Below are 23,627 nucleotides of genomic sequence, written 5' to 3'. Positions count from 1 at the left end.
AGGACTTATAGGTGGGGGGCCAGGCTGCCACTCCCCAGGTGGGGGCAGGAGATCCCCCAGTTTGGAGCCCCCCCCCCCACTTCAGGGTTATCAGAAAGCCCCGGGGGGGGGGGAGGGAAATGTCTGCTGGGCACTCCATTCTTCCCTAGGGAGACCAATTCCCATAGGGTAGAATGGGGAATTGGCCTGTGGGTATCTGGGGCTGCACACCATCCAATGCCTCTCCCCAAAACACCCTCCAAGTTTCGCAAAGACTGGACCAATTCTATGCACCCCCAAAGAAGGTGCCCCCATCCTTCATTATTTCCAAGGGAGGGAAGGCACTGAAAAGGTGTGCAGAGGTCCCTTCAGTGTGATGCCAGCAGTGCTCCTGGCTCCGCCCCCAAAGGCCCCAGATATTTCTTGAATTGGACCTGCCCCCCCCCCCCACAGTGGGGAGTCCTTCACTGGGCAGTGCTGAGGGGGGGCCTTGTCCTCCTTGCAGCCAGGGGGAAAGACCTGCTGCCGGAAGCAGAGGGATCTGTTCCTGAGCCAGCCACATGGGGCTCCGTGGCAAAGCCTCTAAGCCCCTGCAGCCCGCTGAAGCGCCTGGACAAGCAAGCAGCCTTCGTCCTCGTGAGCAGCAGGCAAGGCAAGGGGCAAAGGCGGAAAGGGCTGCTGCAGGCCTCGTCCAGAGACTGAACCGGAGGGAGACCTGCGAGGCTGTCCGTAGCCTGGGGCCGCTGCGCCACTGCAAGGGAACGCCTGCGCAGCCCAACTTTTCCGGCTCTGGGGCTGCTCTCGTTTCTCGCTTCAGCTCCAGCTCCACAGCACACTAGGATTCTCTACACTAGAATCACAGTCTCATACGGTTGGTTCCTTTGAGTGTAGTGCAGAATGTCAGTTTGGGGGTGGGGTTGAAGGCCTAGTGAGCATCTCCTCTCTGCTGCCTGCTCTCATGGCACAGCCGAGCTAGAGGACTGGCGGGCATGCGGGGGGCGAATATGAAGCCGGAGTGCCAGGCAGCAGCAGGCTCCGCCTCCTCAGCCCCACCACCCACCCAAGTGCAGGCGGCAGTCCCAAGAAGGGAGAGAGGAGGGGGAGAAAGAAGAAGAACTGTGGCAGACCTCTCCCTCAGCTCCCGCCCCCCGCCCTGCCATTGGTCCTCTTCTCTCCTCTGATGGGCAGCTGCTCTCCTGGGTCTCATACAGAGCCCCTTCTCCTTATCACCTATGGCCTCTTTCCATCCGCAGGAGATGCTCTGCCACTGAGCCACAGCCCCTCTCTCTGCCACGGCCATGGCCATCAACCTCTGACCCACAGCTCCTCCCCAAGACAAGGCAAGCCACACCAGGCTCTTACCTCCAGCTGGGCCTGCTGCTTGCCCCAGGCGTTCTGGATGATGCTGTCTGAGCGCAGATCCTTCTCCAGCTGCTCCCGGGACAGCAAGGGGTACTGCCCACGCAGCCGGTGGCCAACCACCTCCAGCCCTCCCACCACCTTCAGGTCCAGGTGGTGCACCAGCTGCGGCTCCTCCCCGGACAGCGGCTCCACTGGCAACCTCTGGACAGCTGCGAGAGAAGGAAGGTCCAAAGCGCAGGCAAGAGAATGGCAGGGAGGGGGGGACCGCCACAGAGGGAGGGGTGCCCCTCTGCCCCCCCCCCAGCATTGCTCACCATCTTCCTCACTTGCAGACACAGCCAGAGGCAGCTGCATTGCGGGAGTGCGGGGAGTCTCACTGTTGATCCGCGTCACCTGGAGGGAAGGAGAAGCCTGCCAGGTCTCCCCCAGGCCCCTGCCTGCTCAGCCTGGGCTGCCCCCCCCCCCGGCCCTCAGTCAGCCACCCACCAGCAGAACAGACTCCACCATGGTGTCCAGGGCCCCGACCAAGCAGGACTCCAGCTCCGGCGGGGAGGGAAAGAGCGCCAGCTGCTCCTCTGGGCCAAACACCACCTCCACCCGGAGGACAGCCTTCCTCCTGGTGCCATCCACCTGCAGGGGGAGAGGGCACAACGCGGCGGGGTGAGCAGGAGCCCCCGCCCCCCACTCCTCCCTCCGGAGAGAGCCCCGTTTCCTCAGGCACAGGACCTGCAGGGGGCCCCACACGCACAGCCCCCGCCCCCCACTCCTCCCTCCGGAGAGAGCCCCGTTTCCTCAGGCACAGGACCTGCATGGTGCGGCTGACGAAGGTGGAGGCCTCTTCCTGCACGATGGAGACCAGGTTCTGGCAGATGAGGAAGTTCACCAGGAGGGCCAGGAAGCCCAGTTGCTGCAGCCATGACTCGGCCTCCCGGAGGCGCTGCCGCAGCCGCTCGGCCTCCATCCGCTGCTGGTACAAGGACTCCTTGGTGACATACAGCTTTTGGCCCTGCACCTGAGTCTGCAGCCTGTGCACCATCTTGTACGTGTCCTCCCGCACCTGCACGTCAAAAGGCAGAATCCCACTGGCGACTCCGGGCAGGCCGCCTCTCCCAGGGAAGAGGGCTGGAGGAGGAGGAGGCTCCCTGCCTATGGGGCTCTGAGGTGCCCGACTGGTCTCCTGCCAACCGCAGCGACCGTTAGACAAGCGCCAGCAATCTCTCCACCCTCCTGATCCAGGAGCCAGCCTGCCTGCACCCTCCATCAGTGGCTGGGAAAGTGAGGCCCGGGACACTCCGCCTGTGGCCACGACCTCCTGGACTGCTGGCACCAAAGGGGGGGCTGGAGCCTTCTCTAGGAGGAAAGGCTGAAGAGGCTCTGGCTGTTCGGTTTAGAAAAGAGACAGCTGAGAGGTTTATAAAATTACATACACTGCGAAGAAAGCGGACAAGGAGAAAGGTTTCTCCCTCTCCCAACATCAGATGGGCAGGAGGGACAGAAGGAAATAGTTCTTTACAGAGAGAATGATTAATGTGTAATTCTCTCCCAGAGGATGTCGTGATGGACACAGCAATAAACAACTTTCAAAGGGGATTTCAGAAATTGAGAGAAGAAGTCTATCAATGGCTACTAGCCATCTTGACCAAAGGGAACCGGCACATTCAGAGGCACAAATCCCAGGGCCAGGAGGCAACTTCAGGGGAAGGCCTTGGCTTCTATGCCCCATTGCTGCCCCTCCAGAGGAATTGGCTGGCCTCTGTGTGAGGCAGGAGGCTGGACTAGATGGACCCTCACTGGTCTGACCCAGCAGGGTTCTTCTGAGGTTCTTATGAAGGCCTCAGCCTCTCTGCCCTGTGGTTGGCCCTCCAGAGGAACTGGCTGGCCCCTGTGTGAGACAGGAGGATGGACTAGGTGGACCCTCCCTGGTCTGAACCAGCAGGGCTCTTCTGATGTTCTTCTCAGAGGAAGGCCTCAGCCTCTCTGCCCTGTTGTTGGCCCTCCAGAGGAACTGGCTGGCCACTGTGTGAGACAGGAGGCTGGACTAGATGGACCCTCCCTGGTCTGATCTAGCAGGGCTCTTCTGATGTTCTTCTCAGGGGAAGGCCTCAGCCTCTCTGCCCTGTTGTTGGCCCTCCAGAGGAACTGGCTGGCCCCTGTGTGAGGCAGGAGGATGGACTAGGTGGACCCTCCCTGGTCTGACCCAGCAGGGCTCTTCTGAGGTTCTTCTCAGGGGAAGGACTCGGCCTCTCTGCCCTGTTGAAGGCCCTCCAGAGGAACTGACTGGCCCCTGTGTGAGACAGGATGCTGGACTAGGTGGACCCTCCCTGGTCTGACCCAGCAGGGCTCTTCTGATGTTCTTCTCAGGGGAAGGACTCAGCCTCTCTGCCCTTTTGTTGGCCCTCCAGAGGAACTGACTGGCCCCTGTGTGAGACAGGAGGCTGGACTAGATGGACCCTCCCTGGTCTGATTAAGCAGGGCTCTTCTGAGGTTCTTCTCAGGGGAAGGCCTCAGTCTCTCTGCCCTGTTGTTGGCCCTCCAAAGGAACTGGCTGGCCACTGTGTGAGACAGGAGGCTGGACTAGATGGACCCTCCCTGGTCTGACCCAGCAGGGCTCTTCTGAGGTTCTTCTCAGGGGAAGGCTTCGGCCTCTCTGCCCTGTTGATGGCCCTCCAGAGGAACTGACTGGCCCCTGTGTGAGACAGGATGCTGGACTAGGTGGACCCTCCCTGGTCTGACCCAGCAGGGCTCTTCTGAGGTTCTTCTCAGGGGAAGGACTCTGCCCTGTTGTTGGCCCTCCAGAGGAACTGACTGGCCCCTGTGTGAGACAGGAGGCTGGACTAGATGGACCCTCCCTGGTCTGATCAAGGAAAGCTCTTCTGAGGTTCTTCTCAGGGGAAGGCCTCAGCCTCTCTGCCCTGTTGTTGGCCCTCCAGAGGAACTGGCTGGCCACTGTGTGACACAGGAGGCTGGACTAGATGGACCCTCCCTGGTCTGACCCAGCAGGGCTCTTCTGATGTTCTTCTCAGGGGAAGGCCTCGGCCTCTCTGCCCTGTTTCTGGCCCTCCAGAGGAACTGCCTGGCCACTGTGTGAGACAGGAGGCTGGACTAGATGGACCCTCCCTGGTCTGACCCAGCAGGGCACTTCTGATGTTCTTCTCAGGGGAAGGCCTCAGCCTCTCTGCCCTGTTGTTGGCCCTCCAGAGGAACTGGCTGGCCCCTGTGTGAGGCAGGAGGCTGGACTTGACAGACCTTCCCTGGTCTGACCCAGCAGGGCTCCTCTGATGTTCTTCTCATGGGAAGGCCTCAGCATCTCTGCCCTGTTGTTGGCCCTCCAGAGCAACTGGCTGGCCATTGTGTGAGACAGAAGGCTGGACTAGATGGACCCTCCCTGGTCTGATCCAGCAGGGCTCTTCTGAGGTTCTTCTCAGGGAAAGGCCTTGGCCTCTCTGCCCTCCTGTTGGCCCTCCAGAGGAACTGGCTGGCCACTGTGTGAGACAGGAGGCTGGACTAGATGGACCCTCCCTGGTCTGATCCAGCAGGGCTCTTCTGAGGTTCTTCTCAGGGGAAGGACTCGGTCTCTCTGCCCTGTTGCTGGCTCTCCAAAAGAACTGGCTGGCCACTGTGTGAGACAGGAGGCTGGGCTAGATGGACCCTCACTGGTCTGACCCAGCAGGGCTCTTCTGATGTTCTTCTCAGGGGAAGGCCTCGGCCTCTCTGCCCCGTTGTTGGCCCTCCAGAGGGACTGGCTGGCCACTGTGTGAGACAGGAGGCTGGACTAGATGGACCCTCCCTGGTCTGATCCAGCAGGGCTCTTCTGAGGTTCTTCTCAGGGGAAGGCCTCGGCCTCTCTGCCCCGTTGTTGGCCCTCCAGAGGAACTGGCTGGCCACTGTGTGAGACAGGAAGCTGGACTAGATGGACGCTCCCTGGTCTGATCCAGCAGGGCTCTTCTGATGTTCTTCTCAGGGGAAGGCCTCGGCCTCTCTGCCCTGTTGTTGGCCCTCCAGAGGAACTGGCTGGCCACTGTGTGAGACAGGAAGCTGGACTAGATGGACGCTCCCTGGTCTGACCCAGCAGGGCTCTTCTGATGTTCTTCTTAGGGGAAGGCCTCAGCCTCTCTGCCCTGTTGTTGGCCCTCCAGAGGAACTGGCTGGCCACTGTGTGAGACAGGAGGCTGGACTAGATGGCCCCTCACTGGTCTGATCCAGCAGGGCTCTTCTGATGCTCTTCTCAAAGGAAGGCCTCGGCCTCTGCCCTGTTGCTGGCCCTCCAGAGGAACTGGCTGGCCACTGTGGGAGACAGGAGGCTGGCCTAGATAGATTTGCATGCGTCTGATCCTGCAGGGTTCTTCTTATGAGGTAGGAAAAGGCTGGCTGCGGCTCCTAGATGGGTTTTTCCTCCCCCCCCCCTGGAGTTTGGGATTTGGAGAAAAGGAAGTTTTTAGCAGCGGGGAGCTGAGGGGGCTGAGCCACAAGCTGACCCCTCCATGCCGCAGGCCCGGCCCCTGCAACAGAGGGATGCAAATACTGGCCGGCCGAATGGGCCTGTTAGAAGGATGCCCACATGCCGAGGGGTCTGCAGCTCTGAGGACAGAGAGTGCTCCGGGAAGGCAGAGGGACATCATGGGGCTCGACAGGTGTGTTCCTGTGCTCCCCCCCTGTGTCCAGCTGACTTCCCTTTGGTCTCACGGAACTCCACAAAAGGGGGACCCAGAAAGCTCGGGTCCAAATTTGATGGCAATTTATAGCCACCTCTCTGGTTCAGTGCTCCCCCCCCCCCAAAACAGACAGTTATTTACTCTCACATCACGCCCCAAAGGGGGGAGACCCCTCCCCAGTTCTCACCCCAGGGAGCACTGATGTCTGTTGTCCCTCCCCCCCCCCCCGCCTCCTTATGGTTTGGGGCAGAGTGCAGAATTCTTAGCAGCCCAAAGGTGACTGGGAAACGCCTGAGTTCCCCCTTCCCTTCAGCCTGGTGAGTGAGGCACACGGGGGAGCACCTCTTCTCTGGTTTGTGGCTCACTTCAGAAAGAAAAAACATCCCACCTTGTCATAAAGTGCTTAAGGCAGCTTGAGAAATTTAAGCCACAGAATCATAGAATCGTTTGGAAGGGGCCACAGAGGCCATCTAGCCCAACCCCCTGCTCAATGCAGGATCAGCCTAGAGCGCCCCTGACAAGGGCTTGTCCAGCCAGGAGGGGAAACTCACCACCTCCCTTGGGAGCTGATTCCACTCTTGAACAACTCAGACTGTCAAGAAGTTTTTCCTAAGATCCAAGCAGCACCTTCCTACCCGTAATTTAGAGCCATTGTTGCGAGTCCTCTCCAACAGCCCCCTGCCCTCCTGTAGCTGATGGTCCTTCAAATGCTTATAGAGAGCCATCCTGCCCCCCCCCCCTAGGCCTCCTCTTCTCCAGACTGAACCTCCCCAAGTCCCTCAGCCTCTCCTCCTGGGGCTTCTTGGTCTCCAGGCCCCTGAGCATCTTTGTCGCTCTCCTCTGCACCTGCTTGAGAGCCAGTTTGGTGTAGTGGTTAAGTGTGAGGACTCTTATCTGGGAGAACCGGGTTTGATTCCCCACTCCTCCACTTGCACCTGCTGGAATGGCCTTGGGTCAGCCATAGCTCTGGCAGAGGTTGTCCTTGAAAGGGCAGCTGCTGTGAGAGCCCTCTCCAGCCCCACCTACCTCACAGGGTGTCTGTTGTGGGGGAGGAAGGTAAAGGAGATTGTGAGCCGCTCTGAGACTCTTCGGAGTGGAGGGCGGGATATAAATCCAATATCATCATCATCATCATCATCTCCATTCTGCCCACCTCCTTCTTGAAGGGAGGCCTCCAGAACGGCACACGAAACTCCAGGGGTGGCCTGATCAATGCAGTGTGCAGTGGGGCCAGGACATCTTGTGATCTGGATGTTCTGCCTCTCTGTATAACACCCCAAGATCGCATTGGCCCTTTTTGTCACTGCATCACACTGGCTGCTTATATTTACTTATGGTCCACCCGTACCATAAGTACTTGTTCACACCCACTCCTCTAACAACCATCATAAAATAACCAACAATTCTACTAACATAAAAAAAATCATATATTTCACCAGGAGTTCCAGAAGCAAGACATAAAATATCGCAAATCAGAATATCAAAAAGGCAAAAGTGCCACCTCCAGTTCTGGAGTATCTCATTCAGCAGAGAATTCCAGACACATCTTTCCAATCATCACTCAGCATCCTCCACACAGAGAGCATCACCTGACAGTAACTAAAAAATAAAACCATTTTCATCAGGTTCTGAATATAAAGTTGATGCCAGGAAGACGCCCTGAGGAAGGCCAGGCCACAGGCAGTGGGGCTGCTACCCAAAAGGCCCTTTCCCCCCCCAGGAGCCCCCTGCTCCCCCACCCCGAATCCCAGCCCCTGCCTTCCTTACCAGCTCGAGGATGGAGGAGCAGAGGGTGAGGAACCTGTGGAGCAGGTCTTGGGCACAGCTGTTCTCCTGGGCCAGGCTCTGTTGGAGCTCCACAAAGCTGTAGCACCTGTTGGTGGTGTGGGGCAGCCAGTGGACAGCCCGCAGCTCTTGCAAGAGCCTGCAAGGGACAAGGAGGCAGGGAACAGGCTGCTGGGAGGGGCAGCACCCGAGAGCCTTCCAGTCGCAGAGGGCCCCAACCAAGCAGCCTTACCTGGAAATATGAAGCAACGCTGCTGCAAAGTGAGGCACCGCCTGCAGCAACTGGCAGCTCAGCATCTGCCGCTGCTTCAGGAGGTGAAGGTGTTTCGTGCTGCAGCACCAGCTGAGGACAGCAAAGGAGCTCCGGTGAGGCTGGCCCGGGCCCAGCAAGCCGAGCAAGGGGGGGCCCTTCAGCAGCAGGCTTACCGGACAAAGGCTTTGCGGACCAGGAAGAGGCGGAAGAAGGGGACGTGCTGCAGGAGCTGCCACAGCATAGCCTCGCGGTGCCAGGCGCCCAGCGTCAGGGCCTCCGAGCCCTCCTCGGGGTGGACGTGCAGCACGCCAAAGGGAGAGAAGATGTAGTGCTCGGGGTCGGCCAGCCTCTTGGGAACCACCAGGAGGTCGTAGGGCCTGCCGACAAGAGGCGCCACAAGACCCAGCATCAGCTCAGGTTGGGGCCAGGCAGGCCGGAAGAGGGGAAAGGACTGCCCTCTGCGCCCTCCACTCACACACCTGCAGGCAGGAACCGCCTCCTCCCTCCCCTCCTTTCCCAGCGTCTCCCCTTCTTGGGGAGGGGACATCACCCCAAGGACCAGCCACGGAAGCCACACAGGCTGGAGAGAGGCAGCAGAAGGCAGGGGAGCCCACCCAGGCAGACTGCTCTTGAGAAGGGGAGCCCTTCTGCCAGCCCCCAAAGGTGAGAAGGGGAGCCCCTCTGCCAGCCCCCAAAGGTGCCGGGGGGGAGGGATCTACCTGCAACCACCTGGGGAATCAGGGCAGAAAGTGTAGCCACCTGAAATGCCGGTTGGGGGCAACATTCAGATACAAGAAGTGCATCCGCCCCGCATGTCGGTTCTCGACAAAGGCCTCCACTGCCTGCAGACCGGTCATGGGGTGCCCCTTGCCCCATGCCCCCTTCTTCCCACGCACAGGGACGGGCACGGCCAGGGGGGCTGCTGGGCACTGCTCTGAAGAAGGCCTGCCGCGGAGGGGGGGAGAGCGGAGAGCGTCAGGAAGGCCTCCTGGCCACAAGCAGCCCTGCAAGGCACTCCCGCCTGCCCTCCCGGGCCTTACGCTGCTGCCGCCTCGTCTTTGGGCTCCGCACAGGGTGAGTATTCCACTGGCACGTCTGTGGCCAAGGACAGGGCCATGAGGCCCAGGCAGCTGGCCCAGGGGGCCTCCTCCATGCAGACTGCACTGCCGACCGCCCCCAAGGACCTCTGCAGCTCCTGGAGAGACACGGGGGCCGGGGGCTCCAAGCCAGAGGCGCCTTCCAGTCGCCAGTCAGAAGCAAAAGGGCAGGGCAGGCCGGCAAAGACCGGCTCGGGGCCTGAGGGCAGCCACTTGCCCAGGGGCATAGGCTCTCGGGGGCAAGCGGCCTGTGGAAGAGCCTGCAGCACAGAGCGGTCCTGGGGGAAGGCCCGCCCCATGGCTCCCAGGACATCCAGGTCAGAGACCAAGGCCTGGCTGCTCCGATACTGATAGTAGAGGCCCTCCAGGTAGGGCAGGAGGTCCACCCGGCCGGCCAGGAGCTGGCGGAAGGGGGCCAGCAGCCGGAGCACCTCCATCAGGTGCAGCCAGGCCCTGCGGCTGCTCTTCTGCAGCACCGTGGCAAAGACAGCCACCAGCTCAGCCACCAGCGCCTCCACCTGCTGGGGCTCAGCATGGCCCGTCTCCTGGAGCTGCGTGGCAAGGCGCCGGCGCACAGAAAAGGCCCACCAGCCATCTACCACCTGCGGCGGCAGCGGCCTCTCCTGGGGCTCTGTGGTACCTGCCGAGAGAGACAGAAGAAACAACAACCTCAGAACAGAGCCATATAAATCTTTTGCATGGAAGAAGGAGATGATGATGATGATATTGGATTTATATCCAGCTTTCCACTCTGAATCTCACAGTCTCAGAGTGGCTCACAATCTCCTTTCCCTTCCTCCCCCACAACAAACATCCTGTGAGGTGAGTGGAGCTGAGAGAACTCTCGCAGAAGCTGCCATTTCAAGGACAGCTCTGCGAGAGCTATGGCTGACCCAAGGCCATTCCAGCAAGTGCAAGCGGAGGAGTGAGGAATCAAATCCAAATTCTCCCAGATAAGAGTCTGCACACTTCACCACTACACCAAACTGGCTCTCTATAACTTTACAATACTACAAAGAAATGTCCACCCAATGAGCACCGGGATATAGGCTCATTTTGTCAAAGTCTTCCTCAGGATTCCTATTTCCCTCAAGGCTGTCAAACGCCAGTTATAATTCAGTGTTGATACTGGGAGCCAGCCAGCCAGCCCTTAACCTCATCTCTAAACAGATGTGAAAGCTTTCTGAATTTGGCTGAAAAAATGCTCTCTGCAGCTTCATTATTTCCTTCAAAATCTCTCATCCTCTCAATACCACTTAGGAGCAAGCCAGCCCTGAACCTCTTCTTTAACCAGATGCAAAAGCCTTCTGAATGTTGATGGCAAAATGCTCTCTGCAACCTCTTTATGTTCTTCAAAATTTGGCCTCCTGGAATAAACCATGGTAATTATGAGATACTACACAAAGCTGAATGGAAGTGAATTATTAAAATATATTATTGAAAGCGACTTGGCGACTGTGGACTGTCACCTTGAGGATAGACTACTGTAACACCCTCCACATGGGGCTGCCCTTGTCTCAAATCTGGAAGCTGCAGCTGGTGCAAAATGCAGGTCATTAGAGCTCCCGATATAGGAGCATATTCAACCTGTGCTGAAAACGCTGCACTGGCTGCCTGTGTGCTGGTGCAGAGCTGGATTAACAATTAGGCCAAGTAGGCACCGGCCTATGGGCCCCCACACCTTTAGGGGCCCCGGGCCGGCTCCCCCCCACTTCCCCCTGCTTGCAGCCCTCCCAGCCTGTGCACAACCAGCAACTGAGCCGCTCTTTGCCTGACTTGCCCAGTGCTGCTGCTGGCGGCATTGCCAAGTTTGCCTCTCTCTGCCTCTCCCTCACAGCTTTGTCAGAGGGGCTTTTGGGAAAGTGCTTGCAGCTGCAGTGGGGTGGCAGGGTGGTACCCCGACTCTGAGTTAATTTGCAAGGGGCCCCCCATGATTTTGACTGCCACAGGGTTTAATCTGGCACTGTGCTGGTGTTAACCTTTAAAGGCCTATATGGCCTGGGACCTGTGTACCTTCGAGACTGCCTTTCCCCACATGTGCCCCAGAGAGCACTGTGCTCAGGATCTCCAAAACTTCTAACAATTCCCAGACTGAAGGAAGTCTAGCTGACTACCACCAAAGTCAGGGCTTTCTCTGTGGCAGCTCCCACAAGGTGGCATGTGCCACCGGAAAACATCAGAGCCCTGCGGGACCTCTCGCAGTTCCACAGGGCTTGTAAGACCAAACTATTCTGCCTTGCATTTAATAACTAATGGGAGATAGCTGTTAAGTCACCCCATAACTGACAGTCTTGACCAACATTACTGTAACAACGTCATGACTGTCATATTTGACAAGAACTTTGTGTAATCTTAATTGTTTGTTTTATGATAGTAATTTCTTGATTGTTTATATTTTATATTCTGTGTTTTATTGATGGTTAACCGCCTTGATCCTGTTACAGAGAGGGAGAGATATAAATCGAATAAAATAAACATATTAGGAGCAAACCAGTTCTGAACCTCTCTTCTAAAAAGTTGCAAAAGCCTTCTGGATTTTGCTGGCAAACTGCTCTCTGCTACAAGCTTTAAAACTAACTCTACTCAAAGAAACTCTAGATAAAACTCCATGCGGCTCTGTGTTGGACATCTCTTGCTTAAGGGTATAAAACACAGTATAACACTGAGAGGGCTGGCCCTACACTGTCTGGCACCCCCCCCACACACTGATAAGTCACCAAGACACATTTGTTGTTGTTCAGTCGCACAGTCGAGTCTGACTCTTTGCGACCCCATGGACAAAGTCACGCCAGGCCCTCCTGTCTTCCACCATCCTCTGAAGTCTGCTCAAATTCATGTTTGTGACATCAGTAATGCTGTCCAGCTATCTCCTCTTTTGCCGTCCCCTTCTTCTTTTGCCTTCGGTCTTTCCCAGCATCAGGATCTTCTCCAGGGAGTGCTCCCTTCTGATTGGGTGGCCAAAGTATTTGAGCTTCAGCTTCAGCATCTGACCTTCCAGGGAACAGTCTGGGTTGATTTCCCTTAGGACTGGCTGATTGGATCTTCTTGCAGTCCAAGGGGCTCTCAAGAGACTTCTCCAGGGAGTGCTCCCTTCTCATTGGGTGGCCAAAGGATTTGAGCTTCAGCTTCAGCATCTGACCTTCCAGGGAACAGTCTGGGTTGATTTCCCTTAGGACTGACTGATTGGATCTTCTTGCAGTCCAAGGGGCTCTCAAGAGACTTCTCCAGGGAGTGCTCCTTCTCATTGGGTGGCCAAAGGATTTGAGCTTCAGCATCTGACCTTCCAGGGAACAGTCTGGGTTGATTTCCCTTAGGACTGACTGATTGGATCTTCTTGCAGTCCAAGGGGCTCTCAAGAGTCTTCTCCAGGGAGTGCTCCCTTCTCATTTGGTGGCCAAAGGATGTGAGCTTCAGCTTCAGCATCTGACCTTCCAGGGAACAGTCTGGGTTGATTTCCCTTAGGACTGACTGACTGGATCTTCTTACAGTCCAAGGGACTCTCAGGGGTCTTCTCCAGTGAGTGCTCCCTTCTCATTTGGTGGCCAAAAGATTTGAGTTTCAGCTTCAGCATCTGACCTTCCAGGGAACAGTCTGGGTTGATTTCCCTTAGGACTGACTGATTGGATCTTCTTGCAGTCCAAGGGACTCTCAAGGGTCTTCTCCAGGGAGTGCTTCCTTCTCGTTTAGTGGCCAAAGTATTGGAGCTTCAGCTTCAGCATCTGACCTTCCAAGGAACAGTCTGGACTGATTTCCCTTAGGACTGACTGATTGGATCTTCTTGCAGTCCAAGGGACTCTCAAGATTCTTCTCCAGCACCACAGCTCAAAAGCATCTATTCTTCTGTGCTCAGCCTTCCTTATGGTCCAGCTCTCACAGCCATACATTACTACTGGGAATACCATCGCTCTGACTATACGGACTTTTGTTGGCAGGCTGATGTCTCTACTTTTTATTACACTGCCCAGGTTTGCACCAGGGGGTGCCCAGTCTGGCACCCCAGAAGGCAGCGCCCTATACAATCACCAAGCTTGATATGTAATACTTCCACTTAAATACACTTTTAAGAGATGAACTAGGGTCTATTTCTTACATTTACTAACTAACTGCAGAATTCCTAATATAAATGTAGAGAGCAGTTTGCCAGCCAAATCCAGAAGGCTTTTCCTTCTGGTTAGAGAAGAGGTTCAGGCCTGGCTTGTTCCTAATATAAAAATAACTTAAGTGGTACTGAGAGGAAAGTTCTTAATAATAATCAATATACAGTATACTTAAAAATGGTTCACTTCCATTCAGCTTTATACTGTATCTTGTTATAGTCGCCATGGTCTATTCCAGGGGAATAACTTTTGAAGGAAAGAAAGAGGTTGCCAAGCGCATTTTGCCGGCCAAATCCAGAAGGCTTCTGCATCTGTTTAGAGAAGAGGTTCAGACCTGGCTGGAGCGCCGCATCAACCCTGAATTGTAATCAGAGGAAGACTTTGAGGAAATGAACAGTACTTTGGTGCTCATTGGATGGGCTTTTCCTCATAGTAGCTGTATTTCGTTGCTCTCATTTTCCTTTTTTGAGAACAATGACAATAAATTTATCTATTTCTCCATGATGTGTACCAAAGATTTCTATGACTTCCCAACATGCATGCCACAGTGCGCGTCTTCCCTGCGGGGCCATCTGGAGGTGGAGGAGGAAGACCTGCCCCAAGCAAGCAGCCCTCCCCCCCTCGCCCGGAAAACCTGGGCTTATCTTTGGGGCCAGGCAGAGCCCCCCTCCCCGAACAAAGGCAGCAAGAGAAGGCGCCGGGCGGGGGGCAGAGCCCCTCCCCAGGAACTGCCCCCCCACCCCGGCCTCGGCAGGGCGGGCGCCGCCCGGCACTCTGCGCCAGCTCAGGGGCACCCTCACCCTCGGCGGAGGGCAGCGAGGAAGGCGACTCCATGCAGATGCCGGCAGGGCGGCGCTGAGCCGCGGCGGAGGAGGCGCCCGCAAGACCCACCGACGGGGCGGCCGTTGCTCCAGGAGGGACTCCGCGCTCCCCCCTCCCCCGCCGCCCGGCCAACCGCCTCCTCCGCCGCCCCCGCAGCCCGGCAGGCGCCGCCCCCTCCCCTCCCCTGCCCTGGAAGCGCCGCGGGGCTGAGCCGCCCGACCGAGCTTCTGCGCTCCCTGCCCCCGCCGCCCCTTGCCTGCCTTCCTCCGGATCCAGCCGCTCCGTGGAGACCCCCCCTCCGCCCCCCGGCGGCTTCCTTCAGTCCTCGGCCCTCTCTCCTGGGGGGCCCTGCTAGAGAGAGACCTCCCGGAAAACCAGCTGGTCTCCAGGGGGCAGCGGGAGAAGAAGAAGAAGATGATGATGATGATGATATTGCATTGATATCCCGCCCTCCACTCTGAATCGCAGAGTCTCAGGGTGGCTCACAATCTCCTTGACCTTCATCCCCATAACAGACACCTTGCGAGGTGGGTGGGGCTGAGAGGGCTCTCCCTGAAGCTGTCCTTTCAAAGACAACTCCAATGAGAGCTCCGGCTGACCCAAGGCCATTCCAGCAGCTGCAAGTGGAGGAGTGGGGAATCCAACCCGGTTCTCCCAGATAAGAGAGCTCTGGCTGACCCAAGGCCATTCCAGCAGCTGCAAGTGGAGGAGGGGGGAATCAAACCCTGTGAGGTGGGTGGGGCTGAGAGAGATATCTCAGAAGCTATCCTTTCAAGGAGAACTCCAACGAGAGCTCTGGCTGACCCGAGGCCATTCCAGCAGCTGCAAGTAGAGGAGTGGGGAATCAAACCGGTTCTCCCAGATAAGAGAGCTCTGGCTGACCCAAGGCCGTTCCAGCAGCTGCAAGTGGAGGAGTGGGGAATCAAACCCGGTTCTCCCAGATAAGAGAGCCATGGCTGACCCAAGGCCATTCCAGCAGGTGCAAGGGGAGGAGTGGGGGATCCAACCCGGTTCTCCCAGATAAGAGAGCTCTGGCTGACCCAAGGCTGTTCCAGCAGCTGCAAGTGGAGGAGTGGGGAATCAAACCCGGTTCTCCCAGATAAGAGAGCCATGGCTGACCCAAGGCCATTCCAGCAGGTGCAAGGGGAGGAGTGGGGGATCCAACCCGGTTCTCCCAGATAAGAGAGCTCTGGCTGACCCAAGGGCATTCCAGCAGCTGCAAGTGGAGGAGTGGGGAATCAAACCCGGTTCTCCCAGATAAGAGAGCTATGGCTGACCCGAGGCCATTCCAGCAGCTGCAAGTGGAGGAGTGGGGAATCAAACCCGGTTCTCCCAGATAAGAGAGCTCTGGCTGACCCAAGGCCATTCCAGCAGGTGCAAGTGGAGGAGGGGGGAATCAAACCCGGTTCACCCAGATAAGAGAGCTCTGGCTGACCCAAGGCCATTCCAACAGCTGCAAGTGGAGGAGTCGGGAATCAAACCCGGTTCTCCCAGATAAGAGAGCTCCAGCTGACCCAAGGCCATTCCAGCAGGTGCAAGTGGAGGAGCGGGGAATCAAACCCGGTTCTCCCAGATAAGAAAGCTATGGCTGACCCAAGGCCATTCCAGCAGCTGCAAGTGGAGGAGTGGGGAATCAAACCCGGCTCTCCCAGATAAGAGAGCTATGGCTGACCCAAGGCCATTCCAGCAGCTGCAAGTGGAGGAGGGGGGAATCAAACCTAGTTCTCCCAGATAAGAGAGCTCTGGCTGACTCAAGGCCATTCCAACAGCTGCAAGTGGAGGAGTGGGGAATCAAACCAGGTTCTCCCAGATAAGAGAGCTCTGGCTGACCCAAGGCCATTCCAGCAGCTGCAAGTGGAGGAGTGGGGAATCAAACCCGGTTCTCCCAGATAAGAGATCTCTGGCTGACCCAAGACCATTCCAGCAGGTGCAAGTGGAGGAGTGGGGAATCACACCCGGTTCTCCCAGATAAGAGAGCTCTGGCTGACCCAAGGCCATTCCAGCAGGTGCAAGTGGAGGAGTGGGGAATCAAACCCGGTTCTCCCAGATAAGAGAGCTCTGGCTGACCCAAGGCCATTCCAGCAGCTTCAAGTGGAGGAGTGGGGAATCAAACCCGGTTCTCCCAGATAAGAGATCTCTGGCTGACCCAAGGCCATTCCAGCAGGTGCAAGTGGAGGAGTGGGGAATCACACCCGGTTCTCCCAGATAAGAGAGCTCTGGCTGACCCAAGGCCATTCCAGCAGGTGCAAGTAGAGGAGTGGGGAATCAAACCCGGTTCTCCCAGATAAGAGAGCTCTGGCTGACCCATGGCCCTTCCAGCAGCTGCAAGTGGAGGAGGGGGGAATCAAACCCGATTCTCCCAGATAAGAGAGCTCTGGCTGACCCAAGGCCATTCCAGCAGGTGCAAGTGGAGGAGTGGGGAATCACACCCGGTTCTCCCAGATAAGAGAGCTCTGGCTGACCCAAGGCCATTCCAGCAGCTGCAAGGGGAGGAGTGGGGAATCAAACCCGGTTCTCCCAGATAAGAGAGCTCTGGCTGACCCAAGGCCATTCCAGCAGGTGCAAGTGGAGGAGTGGGGAATCAAACCTGGTTCTCCCAAAGAGTCGGTGCACTTCACCACAACAGCCACACTGGCTTTTCTTTAGGCGGGGGCAGGCCGGCAGTGCCCTCCAGTCCAGACTATCCTAAGGTGTGGCAGCAGCAGGGGAGGGGCTCTCGAGGGTCGCTGCCACTGCCTGGAGCAGAGGGTGGGTTTGATGGCTACCGATTACCCTTCCCAAATCCCCAGGGATTTCCCACCTCAATGGCCCTGCTGGAAGAGTGGATGGGCGGCTGGGCCGGCAGGACAATCAAGTGGCAGGACTGCTGGTCAGTGACGCAGGTGGTGAGCAGGCGCTCCTTGCCAGAGCCCATTCCTCCAGCCCCTTCACTTAGCACAACAACCCCTCAGGATGCTGGAGGGATGGAACCTTCCCCCCCAGAAGCCCTGCATCTCAGGGCTGTTCCTAAGGATTCCCTTCCTTCCTCACTTCCCGTCAATGAATACAGTGCTTCCGTGTCCCCCTGCTGATGTCCACCCCCATCCAAGAACGAGGACCATCAGCGGTTGCATCAATGACTACTCTGGCTACCCACCTGGGGCCACCTCCCTGCCCCCATCGCCAAAGGCAGAATGGGACCCAGAAGCAAATGGTGGAACTGGAGCAACACCCCCAAAGCCACAGCTGACGCAGGCCCCTCCGGAAGACCCAGCAATAAAATCTGCAGTAGTCCTGCAATGCCCGGGTTTCCATCCAGGGAATGAATGGGTGTGAGCAGGAGGGTGGGTGTTGCGGCTGCGCAAGGGACGGAGGGCAGGTGGCTCAGAGAAGGCAGGGAGGCTTGGGCCTCTTTGCAAGTACAAAGGACCAAGCCCTGGAAATCAACTCACACCAATAGTCAAAAAGATTCCAGATATATTCCATAATCACAATGATCAATCTGGAGCAATCGCATATGTGGAACAGGCCCTGTGAAGCTTCAAAAAGTTCCTAAAAAGTGCATCCCTCCATCCGTAGCCGAAATAGGTCAGTCTTCCATCCCATCCCTCTGTTCTTCTTCGAAAGTGCTTGCGCAGTCCTGAGGTTCGACCAAGACCTTGTAGGCCACCCAGACAAAGTCGGGTCTCATCCATTTCACTTGTCAACCCTCAGAAGCAGGCAGGGGGGGACTCTTTTTAAAAAAACTCTGATGGTCTTGCCAACAGAATCACCGTTTCTCCTCATGTCTTTATCTAAGAGGCAGCTTCAGTAGCCCATCTCTGTAATATACAAACAGAGAACCAAGGCAACACACAAAAGACAGAAGGACAAGACTCAAGACGTTTGCAAGAATCTTACCATTCCAAGCAGCGACAATTATTCCGCAAGCAGCTCTGCGGAGAGAGATTCTCCTTTCATTCCCACAGCGTCAAGACCTAGATACCATCTCAGTTCACTCCCACCATGTCTCTAGACCGATAGATTAGTAACACCTGCAAATTTCCTTGGAAGTACATCCATATAGTAACATGTGATAGGCCAACATCCACAATCCATAAATAACATGAAAAGTCAATCTGAGAATTCAAAGCAGTTGGGGCGAGAGAGTTCAATTTATATGTCGGTGTTAATTAATTTTCACAGCTTGGTTCTTTGTATTTACCCTTCTGTGATTCTCATTTGGCCCATTTGTGGCAGGGCCAGCCGGGGCTTTCAGGATGGCTAATAGAATGCAAGCAGCCGATGGCAGCTGCACAGACCTGTTGTTTAAATGGGGCATAACACCAGGGCCCAAATGTGATTGTGCTGCAGCCTGCCAGAATATTCCCCGTCCGTCTCAGGAACGTGAGCATCCTGCTTTCCAGAGAGATGCCATAGAGCTCTTTGAACTCTCCCCAGCTGCAACTGAGTGGATTGAAAACCAGCCTGCATACCCATCGTATCGACCTGGCTATGTATCGTATATTACTATACACTTGCTGTGGGTAACTCTGCCATCAGATAAACAATCCCATGTAGGCCTCTGCCTCTCACTTGAACTGAGGAGAGCTCCAGCTGGAATCCCAGCCTTGGAGGGACCAGTCCTGCCTCTTTCTGCTGCCTGGGTGGCTGACACCGCTGAGGGCTTCCCTCTCCTGAGGAGGCAAAGGTGGCCGGACAGACTTGGAATGGCCGCTAGGGATGGTGTGGCGGCCACAGGGGCAACACTGGGAGGAGAGTCGGGCAGCAAAGGAGGGCGGTGTGTGGAAATCAGAGGGCAGAAGGCGGTGGAGACCCTGAGGAAGAGCAATGAGGCGCAGAGGCCTGTATGCAGCGCTAGACGTCTCCCAGCCGAGATGGCAGGGAGCTGGAGTGCTTGGTGCTCAGTGGCAAGACAGACATGTGGGATGTTTCAGAAACATGGTAAGATGGGGAAGATCAATGGGACTTGGTTGTCCCTGGATATAAACGCCACACGAGACAGGGAAGGGTGTGCTGTTCTGTACATGAAAGAAAGCAGAGACTCAGACAAGTTGCTAGAAAATATTACAGGGAGGAGCTCTCCCACAGAATTGCTCTGGGTGGAACTACTGAGCCATCAAGGTTGCTGAAAGGTGGGCTGGGGAGGGACGGTGGCTCAGTGGTAGAGCATCTGCTTGGGAAGCAGAAGGTCCCAGGTTCAATCCCCGGCATCTCCAAAAAAGGGTCCAGGCAAATAGGTGTGAAAAACCTCAGCTTGAGACCCTGGAGAGCCGCTGCCAGTCTGGGAAGACAATACTGACTTTGATGGACCAAGTGTCTGATTCAGTATAAGGCAGCTTCATATGTTCATATGTTCAAAACCATCAAGACAGGAGGAAACGATGAGGCGACTGAAGGGGCACCTATTGTAACAGTGGGCAGCTTCAACTCCCCTTGTGTTGCTTGAGTCAGACTGCAGAAAGGAGTCCCCTGGACATCCTCAGAGCCACCTAGAAATGGAGCAACCTCAGGGCCTGGTTTTGTGGGACAGGCAGCAGCTGCAGCAGCTGGGGACCATGCCCACAACACCACTCAGCTCAGCACTTGTGCAAATGGAAAGACGTCCTCCAAAGTCCAAAGCAATCGCTTTTTATTTTAAAAGAGGCAGCTTTGCTGAAAGGGGTGGGGTGGGGGCTGGTTACAAGGAGGCGCAGAGAGAGGATGAAGGAAATCAAACCGCTCCAGGTTTTTAAAGTACTTTACTTAAAGCCTCTGTCCACAAACATCAGAAATCCAGAGCAGCCTGTCTGGTCCGTCCCACTTATTTGGTGGGGGGCAGGGAAGGTGCTGGTGGGCCCCGCATTTGGGGGGGGGGGGGAGGGGGGCTGCGTTTCTTCAGACTTCCTCAGAGTGACTGCTCTTCAGAGTTTGAAACATTCATTTTCTTTAGGTCAGTTAGGGATCACGTTTATCCTAAAGTCACACAGAGCCTGCTTTGAAATATTCTGCTGTTATAAACTTGCCACCAACTTCTGCAGCACTGAAAGGCCTGCTTGCTGCGGGGGGGGGGGGGGGGGGGGACGCTGGCGGAGGGCGTTGGGCGCCAAGGGAGCAGCACTGCAGGAGAAATGCGGGAGCCCACGGCCCCGTTCCGGGCTTCAGCGAGGGGCCGGCCGTTCCCACGCCGTTTGTCCAGCCCAGCCACGTCCGCGGCGGCTTTGGAGGATCTCTGCGGAGTCTCCCGCCCAGGACGGCTGAGGCCCTCGGGAGACAGGAGCAAGGGGAGAAGGCCAACTCGGGGCCTGGAGGTCCCCGGGCGCTCCTCTTGCAGGGCCACTCTCTGGAGCAGAGGGCCCCCCCACCCCCCACCCCCGGGGAGCCTAGGGTCCGGCGAGGGCGTCGGCGGGCCGGCTGGCGTCGGCGGCTTCGTAGTCGGCCAGGCGGCGCTGGAGCAGGGCGGGCATGAGGTCGACGTAGGCGGCCATCAGGCGGTGGTTGGAGCGCACCAGCTTCCCGGCGCAGCCCTCCAGGCAGGCCTCCTGCGGGCGGAGAGAGCGAGAGGGGCAGGTGGGGGGGCGCCTCGGGGGCTGGGGGGGGCGCCGCCTCGCCTCGCCTCCCCTCCCGTCGGGGCTCACCTCTTCCCGGGCCAGGGCGCGGTAGTTGAGGTTGCAGACGCAGCGCTGGAAGCACAGCTCCGTCATGCGGTTGTAGACGAGCAGGAAGTCCCGCAGCTGCAACGAGACCCAACCCCGCCCCGTCGGTCAAGCAAGCCCCCCGGCCGCCCCTCCCCCCCTCCCCTCCCCTCCCCTCCCGGCCGGCCGGCGGGCCGCTCACGCTGCGCAGTTGCTGCTGGTGCTGGTGCTGGGCCGCCGGCAGCTCCATGGCCGCTCCTCCTCCGCCTCCTTCTCGCTGCTTCCGGCCCCCCCGACGGCGGCGGCTGTCGTGACGCTGCTTCCGGCCGTCCCCCCGCCCCATTGGAGCTCTCGCCCCATTGGATCTCTCGCCCGGAGGCTCCGGGACGGGCCCGGCTGCAGCAGCAGCACCGACGCCGCCGCCGACGCCACCCGCAGCAGGTGAGCCGGCCGGCCCAGGCAGGGATGCAGGCGGGGATGCAGGCGGGGGGGGGGGGGCTGCTCTCCTCCCCCCTTGCCCGGGCGGGCTGCTGGGCGGGCGGCGCCGGACTGGAGACGTGGCGGTGGCGTCGGGCCAGGAGGCGGCGGCGGGTTGCGCGCCCTGCCCGGCGGGCCCCTTTTTCGGCCGCCCCCCCCCCCCCCCGCGCGGCCTCAGCCTTGTCCGCAGCCGCCCGTCGAGCCCTGCCTGCCTGCGGGAGAGAAGGGTCTCTTTGGCCTGGGCAGGGCGCCGCAGACCCCCCCCCCCCCGCCTGGCCTCTGCATCGGCACGCCGGCCCTGCGAGGGCTGCCCGTCCCGGAGGGCACCAGCTGGGGATGCCCGGAGCAGCGCAGCAGCCTGCCTGGCGGCATCCCGACTCCCACAAGCCGGCTCCTTCCCGAAAAGCAGCTCCCAGAAGCAGCCCTCTTCCGCCACAGCTTAGCTGTGCCCAGTGTGCAGAGCTGTGGGGCAGGCAGGTGGGGGGCCATGGCACAGGTCCTCGCTCGCGCCCCTTGGCGGGTGTGGCTGGACACGGGCGCCCTAGTCGGGGTGGGGGTCCCGCAGCCAGCCCCCTGAGCCAAAGCTGCGCCCGGGCTGGAAGGGCAGACCTGTGAGGAGCTCAGGTGTTCCCAGGCGGGGATCCAGAGCTGAGGGGCAGGGGGCTGTAGCTGCATCCCTTGGCCTCTTCTGCCCCTAGTGCAGCCTGTAGGCTTGTGACCAGGTCGGCTAAATCCCACCCAGAGCAGGAGGCAGGCCCAGGCCCTTCGAGATCCCTCCCGCGTGGGTTGCGGTTGTCGCCACCAGCCTGCTCTTGCTTCCCCCGGGGATCGGGGGGGGGGGGGGCGAGAGAGAGCAGGTTGTTGTCAACATATGGAGGGCACCCGGTTCCCCAAACCCAAAGGGTGAAGGAGCTGTGGATTCTTTGTCACGGGGAGAGAGGGGCTAGCGTGGGGATAGGGCCCTGGGACTGGGGCATGAGCGGGGTGGGGGGAGGCTGCTTGTGTTGCCTGTAAATACTCCGCTGCACTGCTTGCCTGGGCAGGGAGCCGGGCGTGTTCCTGGGAGCGAAGGAAGGCAAACTTCCTGCATACCTGGGCAGGGCTGCTGGCCCTCCGTCTTCTCCTGGCTGTGGGGGTGGGTTGGCCTCCTGGGAAGAGAGCTGGCGCCCTCCCACCCATTGGAGTCTTTTTGGTTGAGCCGACGAAGCTGGTGCTTGATAGGAAAGGCCTCCCCTTCCTCTCCTCTCTCCACTGCCCTGTGTGGGGCGGCAGCAGCAAAGGGAAGCTGGGTTGGGGTGCAGCTGAACAGCTGATATCTGACAAAGGGAACTTGAACTCTCAAGAAAGTTTATTCCCTCCGCCCCCCCTTTGTAGACCTCCAAGATGCTGCTGGACTTGGATGTTGGGGTGTGGTGGATCTCTTGGCGGCTCCGACATTGACGCCCCCCCCCCACCAGGAGCAAGTCTGCTTCTGCTTTCCAGGCAGGGAGGTGCTCGAGCACCTGGGTGGAGTGTTTTGACCTGGTGGCTGTGGATGCCACCTGAGTACTTCTGGCCCACCTGTGTCCTTTTCCTGGGGATCGGTTGTGATGGGATCCCCAGAGCTCTTGTGGCACACATGCTGTAGCCCGGGGTGTCAAGCTCATTTGTTATGAGGGCCAGATCTGACATAAAGGAGACTTTGTTGGGCCAGGCTGGGCAATGCGGGTACCTACTTAAGATTAAGTAGCAGAGGTAAACCTTTAAGGTACACAGACAAACACGAGTAAAGATTTTTTTAAAAAAACCCTTAAAACATTAGCACTTGTTGGTCTTAAAGGTACTTTCTTTGTATTTCTCCCCTGAGATCCAGGGAACTGGGCAAAGGAAGCTCTGGCTCTTTCCTTCCTTCCCCAGGGGACCAGGAGGGGGAGGAGCCTCAACCAATGGAGAAAAATTGAGGTTTTGCTCTGTAGCTCCTGTGCGATTGAGCAAGCCTTACAAAGCAAGCTGAGATGCAGAAGGAGGCAAGAGAGAGGTAGAAGGGAGCAGACAAGAGCCATTAGGGTTTGTAGAAGAGCCAGTTGCACAGGGGCCTCATTTGGCCCCCAGGCCGGATGTTTGACACCCCTGCTCTAGCTGTAGTTTTCCCATATATTTTGTGCTTAGTTCAGCTGCTGCTAAGTAATATAATGAGCATCTCATATTCATGGAAGTGGCATAAATGTAATAGTGAGGATTCTTATTGTCTTTAGTGACGATGGTTCCTAGAGGAATTCCAGCTCTGCTGAGGTCTGTCCTCCGTCTGCTCCTCCAAGGGCTGGGGGAAGTCACCAGACGAGCTGAAAGATGATTCTGGTCTCAGATCCTCCAGGGGGGGGGGGGTTTAGGGGGCAGCTGGTTCAGGAGATGTATCCCTTCTGCATTTTGGAGGCGCGCTTGCATGGCAGGGGTGCAAAGTTTCTGGGATGTTTGGGGGAGGGGGAGGAATGGAGGACTATGCCGTGCTGACTTCCTTATCATGCATGTCG

The 23,627-nt window shown here is 57.7% G+C and overlaps 2 protein-coding genes across 3 annotated transcripts in view; both read right to left on the bottom strand.

Moving 5' to 3' along the window:
• DNHD1 (dynein heavy chain domain 1) overlaps positions 1–16,961 on the bottom strand; it is a 95,128-nt gene extending 78,167 nt beyond the window's left edge. The window contains exons 1-9 of the mRNA XM_060263783.1: positions 16,820–16,961; positions 9,096–9,768; positions 8,791–8,976; positions 8,205–8,408; positions 8,011–8,121; positions 7,761–7,917; positions 2,147–2,398; positions 1,828–1,971; positions 1,342–1,734 (exon numbers count right to left, since the gene is read on the bottom strand). Of these exons, the coding sequence (XP_060119766.1) occupies positions 1,342–1,734; positions 1,828–1,971; positions 2,147–2,398; positions 7,761–7,917; positions 8,011–8,121; positions 8,205–8,408; positions 8,791–8,976; positions 9,096–9,768; positions 16,820–16,961 (2,262 nt within the window). The remainder of the gene's footprint in view (positions 1–1,341; positions 1,735–1,827; positions 1,972–2,146; positions 2,399–7,760; positions 7,918–8,010; positions 8,122–8,204; positions 8,409–8,790; positions 8,977–9,095; positions 9,769–16,819) is intronic.
• Positions 16,962–19,748: 2,787 nt separating this feature from the next.
• On the bottom strand, positions 19,749–20,928 carry TIMM10B (translocase of inner mitochondrial membrane 10B). 2 transcript variants are annotated; one of them, XM_060263793.1, is made up of 3 exons: positions 20,843–20,928; positions 20,644–20,739; positions 19,749–20,547 (listed from the first exon to the last, which is right to left on the bottom strand). In XM_060263793.1, exons 1-3 carry the CDS (start codon positions 20,888–20,890, stop codon positions 20,389–20,391), a joined length of 303 nt encoding a protein of 100 aa, XP_060119776.1. In that variant the 5' UTR covers positions 20,891–20,928; the 3' UTR covers positions 19,749–20,388. The 2 variants fall into 2 exon arrangements, with proteins under 2 accessions (XP_060119776.1, XP_060119774.1); XM_060263791.1 differs by having other exon boundaries at positions 19,749–20,739; positions 20,843–20,910.
• Positions 20,929–23,627: the final 2,699 nt, after the last annotated feature.

This window comes from Heteronotia binoei, unplaced genomic scaffold, assembly GCF_032191835.1.
Source record: "Heteronotia binoei isolate CCM8104 ecotype False Entrance Well unplaced genomic scaffold, APGP_CSIRO_Hbin_v1 ptg000881l, whole genome shotgun sequence".
NCBI lineage: Eukaryota > Metazoa > Chordata > Lepidosauria > Squamata > Gekkonidae > Heteronotia > Heteronotia binoei.
Note: the sequence above shows the minus strand (reverse complement) of the source record. Positions and strands in the feature narration are given on the sequence as shown.